The sequence below is a fragment of the Megascapheus bottae genome, chromosome 32 (assembly GCF_031878675.1).
Source record: "Megascapheus bottae isolate mThoBot1 chromosome 32, mThoBot2.hap1, whole genome shotgun sequence".
In the NCBI taxonomy this organism is placed as follows: domain Eukaryota; kingdom Metazoa; phylum Chordata; class Mammalia; order Rodentia; family Geomyidae; genus Megascapheus; species Megascapheus bottae.
In genome coordinates, this window is record NC_143540.1 from 7867356 (window position 1) to 7878801 (window position 11446).

General features: G+C 49.4%; 1 protein-coding gene across 1 annotated transcript; it reads left to right on the forward strand.

Annotated features, from left to right (window-relative positions):
• Positions 1–1595: 1595 nt before the first annotated feature.
• On the forward strand, positions 1596–11067 carry Qars1 (glutaminyl-tRNA synthetase 1). The gene is made up of 24 exons (XM_090323702.1): positions 1596–1942; positions 2053–2200; positions 2545–2654; positions 2812–2887; positions 3343–3407; positions 3933–3986; positions 4116–4173; positions 4581–4652; positions 4761–4846; positions 5261–5347; positions 5867–5966; positions 6092–6170; positions 6258–6366; positions 6469–6599; positions 6709–6801; positions 6922–7059; positions 7779–7866; positions 7958–8101; positions 8240–8344; positions 8650–8742; positions 8862–8989; positions 9301–9367; positions 9463–9588; positions 10936–11067. Exons 1-24 carry the CDS (start codon positions 1826–1828, stop codon positions 10984–10986), a joined length of 2325 nt encoding a protein of 774 aa, XP_090179828.1. The 5' UTR covers positions 1596–1825; the 3' UTR covers positions 10987–11067.
• Positions 11068–11446: the final 379 nt, after the last annotated feature.

Below are 11446 nucleotides of genomic sequence, written 5' to 3' on the forward strand. Positions count from 1 at the left end.
TGAGCTACTGCCCAGCTATACCAGGCCTTTACCATCCAATCCATTCTTCCTTTTTCCGCTCCTCCCATCTCCCAAGTCTTGGGGCTTGAACTCTGGGCCTGAGCACTGTCCTTGAGTTTCTTTTAACTCATGGCTAGAGCTTTACCACTTGAGCCACAGTGCCAATTCCGGCTTTTTCTGTGCATGTGGTACCAAGGAATCAAACCCACAACCCAGGGCTTTGTGGATGCTAGGCAAGCACTTTACCACTAAGCCACATTCCTGGTCCTAATCCAATCCATTTTGACACTGGGCATCAATCTGGGACTATGGGCCAAGAACTATGGAGAAGCAGGAAGTCCCAGAACACAGGATTGGATCTGGATATTTAATGCAGTATTTGGCTCTGGGCAGAAGCTAGCATGTACTCATGTGAAACCAGGTTTAAACCCATTTAAAACTTGGGTTGTTGGAGTAGGAGCACAAGCAAGATATAGGATGAGTTAATGGCCTACTCACACTTCTGTCCAATCCTAGATCAGGAAGTATGGATGACATAAAAACCTTCTCAAAAGCCAGAGACTGGTGGCTCAAGCCTGTAATCATAGCTACTCAGGAGGCTGACATCTAAGGATTAAGGTTCCCCAGGATTAGACAACCTGTGGCTCAAAGTCGTAAATCGCTAGCCTTGAGCAAGAGAGCTCAATAACTGTGGCTAGGCCCTGAATTCAAGCCTCACCACCACAAAACAAAGAAAAACAAAAAAATTTCCAGAGCCTGAGCTCCAGGCCCACATTTGAGATTTCCTCACCATCTTACCACCTTCTACTGAAGACCATTCTGTTCTTTTTCTATCCTGCTGATTCTAGAAGTTCAGAAAAAAAAACTTAGGGGAGGCATTTATGTAAACCAGTCACCACGATAACTACCTCTTCTCTGTCCCAACCTCAAAGTCCTTCTTCTGATTGGCCTTTTCTTTTTGGTGACATGGGAATGCTCTGGCAATCGTGGCAAAAGATTTTATTTACTTGTGACAAGGTATCACTCATGTTACCCAGTCTGGTCTCCAATTCATCCTCCTGCTTCAGCCTGGGGAAATGGCTGGGATCAACAGGTACCGCGCAGCAGGGGATTTGGAATGAGAGCAGAAAGAAAAAACACAGACAGAATTTGAGAGGTCCCTCGTTGGCTCAAACTCTTCCTTCCTCGAGGTCGAGTGTGTCCCCGTGTGCCCCTAAGACATGCTGGATCTCTGTGCTTTCTGGATTGTCCATTCCGTGCCTCCCCCACCCCCACCCCCCACTCCCCCCCGGTCCCAGCAGAAGTTTGGACCGGAGATCTCCCCGGAATTCAATCAAAAGGTTCCCTTTCCCGGTTTCCATGACAACTCAGAAGCCGTGACGTCAAAAACGCGCGACTGGAATTTAAATTTGCGACACTCCCCTCTTTCCTCCACCCCCCCTCACCCCCCCCCCATCCCAGAGCACTGGGTCGGATTCCTAGAGTCAAACGAGAAAAGTCGCAGAGGAGAAGGCCACATCCGCGTCTTCACCTGCCTCTGTACTTACATTTTCCTTTCTAGGACCGAGACAGATTCCCCGAAGAACCTATCTCTTTAAATTGCCCCAGGACCGGGACCACGAAGACGGAAGAACGCGACCTACAAGGCCTGGTCGTTCGGCTCAGTCCCTTACATGGCCTCGATCAGCTGAGGGTCCCGCCCCCTCCGGCAGAGGACGGTTCCTATTGGCTCTCCCTGGAGGCTTCGTGTTCTTATTGGTCAGCGGGGGCGACTATCCTGGCGCAGCTTCAGTCCGGCTTTCCTTTGGTTTCCGGTGTCCCAGCCATGGCGGTTCCTGACTCTCTTACGCTTTTCACGGGCCTCGGCCTGAGCGAAAACAAGGCTCGAGAGACGCTGAAGAACACGGCTCTGAGCGCGCAGCTGCGGGAGGCGGCGACCCAGGTGAGCGTGCTCCCCTGGCCTGGCCCTGGATGCTGGTTCAATCCCCCAGAGCAGCCATGGGGCCAGGGCCAGATGGCAACCTGAGCCCCATCCCACCCCTTTGACTTCAGGCACACCAGACTTTGGGCTCCACCATCGACAAGACTACCGGCACTCTACTGTATGGCTTGGCTTCCCGACTCAAGGACACTCAGCGTCTTTCTTTTCTCGTGAACTACATAGCCAGTAAGAAGATCCACACAGAATTGCAACTGAGCGGTAAGACCCCTGTCTGTATTGCTCCAATCCTTCCCTTCAGCCAAGACTGACATCTGGCCTGTTTTGTTTTGTTTTTCTCCTTTCCCAAGTCCTCCACTTTCTTTTTGAACACCTAGTTCTGGATAGGCACAGGGGCTCCGTGTGGGGAGGGGGGTGTGGCAGTCTGCTGACACTACTAAGGGAATTCACATTGAGGACCTTCCCTTTGAATCCGTGACTTCCGATGGCCTTAGGGCTCCTATCCAGTGGGCGAGGCCAAACTGAACTTGAAGTTTGAATGGATTAGGACACTACCCACCTCGTGGAGCTGAGATGCCTTAAAGCCCTTGCCTCTCCTTTCTTAGCTGCCCTTGAGTATGTACGAAGTCATCCTGTGGACCCCATCGACACTGTGGAGTTTGAGCAGGAATGTGGTGTGGGTGTCCTAGTGACCCCAGAGCAGATTGAGGAGGCTGTAAGTTTTTTTCCAGGCATCAGGTGTCTCCCTCGTTCTGGCCCTGGAAAGGAGTGGTTCAGCTTCTTTATCCAGGAAGACTTGGGGTGAGGGAATGGGTCCTTAGAAATGTGTATAAAGAGTATCTCCTGAACCTTATCTTTTTGGTTTTCTGCAGGTAGAGGTCACCATAAATAGGCACCGGCCCCAGCTCATAGCTGAACGTTACCGTTTCAACATGGGATTGCTGATGGGTGAGCAGAGCCTGGGGAAGGGAAAATGTGTTGTTTTCATTGATCATGCGTGAGAATGTAGGGGAATGAGCAGAAGCATATAAAAATATATTCCTGGGTCATAATAGGCTTGGATTCTTTTGTTTGTTCCTTGTGGGGCTTAAACTCTGGGCCCGGGCACTATCCTTAAGGTCTTCAGCTCAAGGCTAATGCTTTACCACTTTGACTCACAGCACTACTTCCAGTTTTTGGTGGTTCCTTGAAGATAAGTCTTATGGTCTTTCTTGCCTGAGCTGGCTTTGAACAGTGATCCTCAGATCTCAGCCTCCTGAGTAGCAAGGATTACAGGCATGAGCCATGAATGAGTATCTAGTTACAGGCTTAGATTCTTGCGGTCAGCTAAGATGTTTGCTTTGAGTGGAGAGGAAAGAGTGTCCTCTTTTGCCTTTTGCAGCTTCTTGTGTCCATTCTTTTAGGAGAGGCCCGGGCTACACTCAAGTGGGCAGATGGCAAAATGATCAAGAATGAAGTAGACATGCAGGTAGGCAACCTCCCTGAGCTGAAACTGGCAAAGACCTTGGCATGGTAGGGCCTGGAATCCACTGAGGGATAAAGTGGGGGCAGGGGAAGACTGTTCTGATGGTAGATTGTGGAACCCAGCTCAGAGGTGGTCAACACTTGATTTTTCACGGTAGGCTTTTCCTAATTTGTGATAAATCCTTTAACTTGGAATCTCAATAGAATCATCCCTCAAACAGGAATGACTGTAAATAGAATCAGGATAGAATCACAGGAGGATAATAGCTGAGGCAGAGTGCTTGTCTTGATGTTAGGACCACAATTCTCAGTAAATAGCAGTCCTTGTTACTTGGGAACAGTATGGATCCTTAGGAAAGAGAATGCATTTTAGGCCAGCGGCGTGTGGAGTTGATCGAGGATAAGCTAGGTGGGTTTTTCCAGTTAGTACTGATAGGCCACAAAGTTCTTGAGTGAGTGAGTTCAGGGCCAATCGGGAATCCTTGAATGAGGATAGTTCTATACCTTCCTAACTCTTGTCTCTGCTTAGGTCCTCCATCTTTTAGGTCCTAAAGTAGAGGCTGATTTGGAGAAGAAGCCTAAGGTGAGATTGGACATCATCCACCCAGTTTTGTTGGTGGTGAGGTGGGGCAGGATGAGACTTCAAACTGGGGAATAGAATCTCTGACCTTGTCCAGATGAGATTCTGGTGCAATTTCAATGTCTCTCTTAGGCAGCAAAGACAAAACCAGAAGAAACAGATCGGAGGAAAGCAAAGGATATGGAGAATGGTGAGAAGCCTAAGTTGTTGCTTTCAGTTCTTGACTAATGGGGATTCTCTTTGAAGGGGCCTTACACTATGGTTTCCTAAGGTCTTTAGCCTATTCAATACTTTGCCCCAAGACAGAGATTTGTTTTTGCCTGGGGGGAGGGCAGGGGGTAGAGGTGTCAGTCATAGGTCTTGAACTCAGGGACTAAGGGACTAGCTTTGTCCCTGAGCTCTTTTGCTCAAGGCTAGTGCTCTACTACTTTTGAGCCACAGTGCCACTTCCAGTTTTCTGGTGGGTCATTGGAGCTAAGAAACTCATACACTTACCTGCCCTGGATGGCGCAGGATATTAACAATAGGTACCTCTTGGGGCTGGATATGGAGTGACTAAATGCGGTGGATCACTTTTTCTTGGTTTCTTCCCTGAAGGAGAAGCTGTTGGCCAGACCCTGTCTCTGATGGAACAGCTTCGAGGGGAGGCCCTTAAATTCCACAAGCCTGGTGAGTATCCCTTATGGAGGACTGATTCATGGAATCAGTTCCTATATCCAGGGTGCTGGGATCAAGGACAACCTGGCCTCACTTTGGTTTTTGTCCTAATGTTGGCAGGTGAGAACTACAAGACCCCAGGCTATGTGACCACCCCCCACACCATGGATCTACTGAAGCAGCATCTGGACATTACTGGAGGGCAGGTTTGTGGGAATGTGGTCAGGCAAGCTAGCATTCTCAGGCCCTTAGTTGAGGACCTGGGCTAGCTCTGTAATATATCTTACTCATGACTGTGGCCTTTCTGGGAGGGGGCATCTCTTCCTTTCTTTCTTTCCTTCTTTTTTTTTTCCGGTCCATTGTAGGGCTTGGACTCTGGGCCTGTCCTTGAGGCAAGCACTCTACCACTGAGCCATAGCGCTACTTCCAGTTTTCTGGTGTTTCATTGGAGATAAGAATCTCATAGACTTTCATGCCTGGCTTTCAACTGTGATCCTCAGATCTCAGCCTCTTGGGTAGCTAAGATGACAGATGTGAGCCACCAGCAGCTGGCTCATGTGTTTCTTTAAGATGGTCTGAGCTCTGACTTGATTTTCTCTCTACCCATACCATGATCTCAGGTACGTACCCGGTTCCCCCCAGAACCCAACGGAATTCTGCACATTGGACATGCCAAAGCCATCAATTTCAACTTTGGTTATGCTAAGGTGAGTACTCCAGGACTCTGGCAAGCAAGATAACTATTGGCTACTTCCATGACTTGATACTAGAAAGATATCCTTGCTTCTGATAATGTTCCTGATGGGCAGGCAAAGACCATAGGGGAACCATACACGTATGATGAATAGCCACAAATACATTGAACTAATGGAGAAACCTCTGGCCTGCATCACCTTTATAATAATAATAAAGGTTTTTTTTATATTATTGTTGTTGTTGTTGTTTTTAAAGACATTTAGAGCTACGAATATGGCCTACTGGTAGAGTACCTACCTAGCGAATACAAAGCCCTGGGTTTGATTCCTCAGTCCCACATACACAGAAAAGGCTAGAAGTGGTGCTGTGGCTCAGGTGGTAGAGGACTAACCCTGAAAGCTTAAGGATAGTGCCCAGGTCTTGAGTTCAAACCTCAGGACTGGCATTTTAGATTCTGACACAGAATTCTGCTAGCTAGATATATAGGCTGATGTCTGTGCAGGAGCTCACAGATACTCCAATTCTCCTAGGCCAACAATGGTATCTGTTTCCTGCGTTTTGATGACACCAACCCTGAGAAGGAGGAAGCGAAGTTCTTCACCGGTATCTCGGACATGGTAACCTGGCTAGGTAAGAAGCATGGTGCCTGTGGGGGGTCAGGGCCCCGGGGGCAGTGGGCCTCTCCTTGGATCATAGCCTCGCCATCCAGTGTTTTGTTGCTGATTGTTTACACTGTGTGTGTCATACGGTCCCAGGGTACACCCCTTACAAAGTGACGTATGCTTCTGACTATTTTGATCAGCTGTATGCCTGGGCCATGGAGCTCATTCACAGGTAAGATCAGAGCCATAATGTTGATGCAAAACAGGCTGCAGGTCAGGGGGACAGGCTGAACACTGATAGAACCCCGCCTTTCCACAGGGGTCAGGCTTATGTATGTCACCAGCGAGGGGAGGAACTGAAAGGTCACAACACTGTTCCTTCTCCCTGGAGGGATCGACCCATTGAGGAGTCACTGCTGCTCTTTGAGGTGGGATCTTGGACAGGGTAGCTGGGTTTGGGTGGGCTAACTTACTGGGGATATGAGGGTTCCCCTGTTCTTGGAGACAGCCTGCGCGCTTGCTACCTTCAGGCCATGCGCAAGGGCAAGTTTTCCGAGGGGGAGGCCACACTCCGGATGAAGCTGGTAATGGAGGATGGCAAGATGGATCCTGTAGCCTATCGAGTCAAATACACACCACATCACCGCACAGGGGACAAATGGTGTGTATGGCCAAAGGGATGCGGGGGGACAGTGGGGGTGTGGGAGCTGGAGGTGGAGGTGGTAGGGTAGAGGAGTTCGATTGTGGAACCCGCCACCTGGACCCCACAGGTGCATCTACCCCACCTACGACTACACGCACTGCCTCTGTGACTCCATTGAACACATCACGCACTCACTCTGCACCAAGGAATTCCAGGCTCGGTGAGGGGGCTGGGGCCATGGGGTGTGGGTAGGACCAGTGGAATTCCAGCAGCCCTTCCTATAGGTTCTCTTGTGGTCTCAGAGGTAGTGAATTCTCGCTCTCCTCTTCCACCACCCTAGACGATCCTCCTACTTCTGGCTATGTAACGCACTAGATGTGTACTGTCCTGTTCAGTGGGAATATGGCCGCCTCAACCTCCACTACGCTGTTGTTTCTAAGCGGAAGATCCTCCAGCTTGTAGCCACTGGTGCTGTGCGGTAAGTATGGCTGGCAGACTCTCCAGAGGTTTCTAGTAATAATAGATAGTAGCTGAGTGGCTCATGTCTCTAATTCTAGCTCCTCCAGAGGCTGAGATCTGATGATCAGAGTTTGAAGTTATCCCAGGCAGGAAAGTCCATGATTCTCTTAGGTCCACTTAACTGCCAAAAAGCTGATAGTGGAGCTGTGGCTCACGGGTAGAGTATTAGCCTTGAGCATAAAAAGCTGAAACAAATCCAGGCTCAGTGGCTCATTTCTGTAATCCTGGCTACTCAGGAGGCTGAGATCTGAGGATGGTGGTTCAAAGCCAGCCCAGGCACTAAAGAAAGAACTTGAGACTCATCTCCAATGAATCACTAGAAAATGGGAAGTGGAGTTGTGGCTCAAGGGTAGGGTTGTAGCCTTGTGTTGAACAGCTCAGGGACAGCACCCAGGCCCAGGGATAGGATGGTAGCCTTGAGCTGAAGAGCACAAGGACAGTGTCCAGGCCCAGAGTTCAAGCCCCATGACCCACACACAAAAAAAAAAGCTAAAAGACAGCCGGGTGTCAGTGGCTCATGCCTGTAATCCTAGCTTCTTTTGCTCAAGGGTAGCAGTCTAGCTACTGAGCCACAGCACCGCTTCTGGCTTTTTCCGTGTCTGTGGTACTAAGGAGTCAAACCCAGGGCTCCACCACTAGGCCACCTTCCCGGCCCTCACATCATCTTTGTATCAATAGAGACTGGGATGACCCACGGCTCTTCACACTCACAGCCTTACGACGGCGAGGCTTCCCTCCTGAAGCCATCAACAACTTCTGTGCCCGGGTACATATAGCCCATGGATCTGGGTGGGTAGATTAAAAAAAAAAAAAAAGTTTTCATCATGCAGTTGTGCATGCTGAACTTTTCCTGCCAGGTGGGAGTGACAGTGGCTCAGACCACAATGGAGCCACATCTCCTGGAAGCCTGTGTGCGTGAAGTACTCAATGACACAGCTCCACGAGCCATGGGTGTGCTAGAGCCACTAAAGGTTCTCATTACCAACTTTCCTGCTGTCCAGGTAGGCCTGCCTCCATCTGTGTGTGTGTGTGTGTGTGTGTGTGTGTGTGTGTGTGTGTGTGTGTGTGTGTGTGTGAGTGACTGGGCTTGGGGTTCTACATGCCTGGCACAACTCAGATATGTGTCTTCTGTTATCTAGCCCTTGAACATCCAGGTACCCAACTTCCCAGCTGATGAGAGCAAAGGCTTCCACCAGGTTCCTTTTGCATCCACGGTCTTCATCGAGAGGACTGACTTCAAGGAGGTGAATAAGAGACAGAAAGTCCTATTTGTTGCTGTGTCTGGTCCCAGAGGTTCTCCCCCTCCTCCCCTTTTAAAACCATTTGTGGGGCTTGAACTCAGAGCCTGGGCACTGTCCCTGAGCTTCTAGGGACATGCATGCTAGGCAAGCATTCTACCACGAAGCCACATTCCTAGCCCTCCAGAGTCCTTTCATCTCCTCATCCCTTCTGTCACTTCTCCTCCCTGCTTCATATCTGCCATAGCGGAATGCCTCTTCCTTGTCTGCCCCATACAACCTCTTGTATACCTTCCACTTGCTACTTCTAGGAGCCAGAAGCAGGCTATAAGCGCCTAACGTGGGGCCAGCCCGTTGGTCTGAGACACACAGGCTATGTCATTGAGCTGCAGCAGGTTGTCAAGGTGAGAGACAGCTACTGCCTTCCCGCCGTAATGCGCGCTGGGATCGTGATTGATTTGTTGTTGTCCACCACATTTCGTTGGTATCTCCCCAGTCTGAGTGCAAGCTCCCCCATTTTCAGGGTCCCACTGGCTGTGTGGAGTGCCTAGAGGTGACCTGCAGACGGGCAGATGCTGGCGAGAAACCCAAGGCCTTTATTCACTGGGTGTCACAGCCTCTGATGTGTGAGATTCGCCTCTATGAGCGATTGTGAGTGAATGGAGCTGGAAGGGATGGACAGGGGAGCAGATGAGCATTGCCTCCTGTAGCTGCCACCTGGGAAATTTGGTCTTGGGCTTGGACTCTGGACCTGGGCGTTGGCCCTGAGCTCTTCAGCTCAAGGCTACCACCCTACCCCTTGAGCCATAGTGCCACTTACGGTTTTCTAGTGCTTCATTGGAGATAAGAGTCTCACAATCTTTAGTGTCCGGGCTGGCTTTGAACTGCGATCCTCAGATCTCAGCCTCCTGAGACAGGCGTGAGCCACCACGTCCTGCTTCTTTTTTCACTATTGACTGTAGATTCCAGCACAAGAACCCTGAAGATCCTGTTGAGGTGCCTGGTGGATTCTTAAGTGATGTGAACCCGGTAGGCTCACAGAATAAGTGTATGCCAAGGTGGCATGGAATGGGAGAGAGGGGTTTATCCCTACCTGGATCACTGCCTGAATTCCTCGCCAACAGGCATCCCTACAAGTGGTGAAGGCAGCGTTGGTGGACTGCTCTGTGGCCCTGGCAAAGCCTTTCGACAAGTTCCAGTTTGAGCGCCTTGGGTACTTCTCTGTGGATCCAGATAGCAGCCAAGGACAGGTGCTTGACTTTACTTCCTCTTATTGCAGCTGTCATGGGGTGCTGTTTATTGTGTAAATAAACATTCTGTTTATATCCATTTAATCCTCACCAGTGAGGAGGGGCATTCACATTCTGTTGATAAGGGAGTTTATTAAGAGGTTAAATTTATGCACTTTTTTTTTGGGGGGGGGGTCAGTGCTGTGGACTGGGCACTGTCCCTGGGCTGCTTCTTTTGTTTAAGGCTAGCATTCTACCACTTGAGTTACAATGCCACTTTTCTGTTTGTTAATGGGGAATTGAACACAGGGCTTCATGCATGGTAGGCCAGCACTCTACCACTAAGCTACATTCCCAGGCCTACAAAGTTTTTTGTTTTTTGGGGTTTTTTTTTTTTTTTTGCCAGTCCTGGGCATGAGCTCAGGGCCTGAGCACTGTCCTTGGGCTTTCTCAAGGCTAGAGCTCAACCACTTGAGCCTCAGCACCACTTCCGGCTTTTTCTATGTATGTGCTGGTGAGGAATTGAACTCTGGTCTTCATGCATGCTAGGCAAGCACTCTACCACTAGGCCAAACTCCCAGCCCAGTTTTTTTTTTTTTTTTGTTAGTCCTGGGGTTTGAACTCTGGGCCTGCGCACTGAGCTCTTCAACTCCAGGCTACCACCCTATTCCTAAGCCACTTTCAGTTTTCTGGTGTTCATTGGAGATACGAATCTCACAGACTTTAGTGCCCAGGCTGGCTTTGAACCACAATCCTCAGATCTCAACCTTCTGAGTAGCTAGGATTACAGGCATGAGCCACCTCACCTAGCCCTACAAAGTTTTTAATGGACCTTATCTTTCTGCTCTTCAGTCAAGGCAGGTTTAGGTATTTTTTTGATTTTGTTTGTTTTTTGGTGCCAGTCCTGGGACTTCAACTCAGGGTCTGGGTGCTGTCCCTTACCTTTTGTGCTCAAGGCTAGCACTCCATTTCTAGCTTTTTTAGTAGTTAGAGATAAGAGTGGGTTTCCCAGATTTTCCTGCCTGGGCTGGTTCTAGATTTTTTTTTTTTTTTTGTCAGTCCTGGGGCTTAAACTCAGGGTCTGAGCATTGTCCACCTATGTGGTACCGAGGAATTGAACCCTGGTCTTTGTGCATGCGAGGCAAGCATTCTACCACTAGGCCAAACTCCCGGCCCTGGTTCTAATTTTTTTTTTTTTTTTTTGGTGGTTGTGGGGCTTGAACTCTGGGCCTGGATGCTGTCCCCAAGGTCTTCAGCTCAAGACTAGTGCCCTACTGCTTTGAGCCACATCCTACTGGTTGTTACAAAAGAAGTTTCAATGTAACATCTCTATACATTTATACCTTCAATCTTTCTTTTGCCCTCCAGCTTGTCTTCAATCGGACTGTCACACTGAAGGAGGACCCAGGAAAGGTCTGAACTTGGAAGTATTGTGGATCTACCTCATCCTGGAGACTGGGGGTGCCCTATACTCCATGTCAATAAAGAATAGCTAAATCCCCTGGTGGTCTGTGTGTTGTCTGCCATTCTAGCATCTGTGGGCTCTGGATTCATGCTTGGGGGGGAGAATGGGGATGTTTGTGCATATATTCAGCGAATAGACATAGCACAGGGGTAGTGACACCTGTGAAGTTACTGATGTCGTCTTGTTTCTCTAGAACAAGGGCCTGGGTGGCTTTACTGTCCTCTGTGCCTAGTCTGGAGGAATTGTGGACCTTGGAGATGCTGATCCCCCTTTAGCATAGGCATAGGATGTTTGTGTCGTTATCTCCATGTCTGTGAACCCTCAGCAGATAGTTAGCTACTATGTGTCAGGCACAGGTCGGTGACTGTACCTGGTGTCTGCGGTCTTTCAAGTTCAGCCAGGGACTGGGAGAGG

Excerpts from the sequence above, each read along its gene's own strand:
- Qars1 (XM_090323702.1), top strand. The coding sequence starts at position 1,826 with ATGGCGGTTCCTGACTCTCTTACGCTTTTCACGGGCCTCGGCCTGAGC. Across the intron at positions 6,600-6,708 it reads CACCGCACAGGGGACAAATG|GTGCATCTACCCCACCTACG; the intron begins GTGTGTATGGCC and ends TGGACCCCACAG. Across the intron at positions 9,589-10,935 it reads CAGATAGCAGCCAAGGACAG|CTTGTCTTCAATCGGACTGT; the intron begins GTGCTTGACTTT and ends TTTGCCCTCCAG.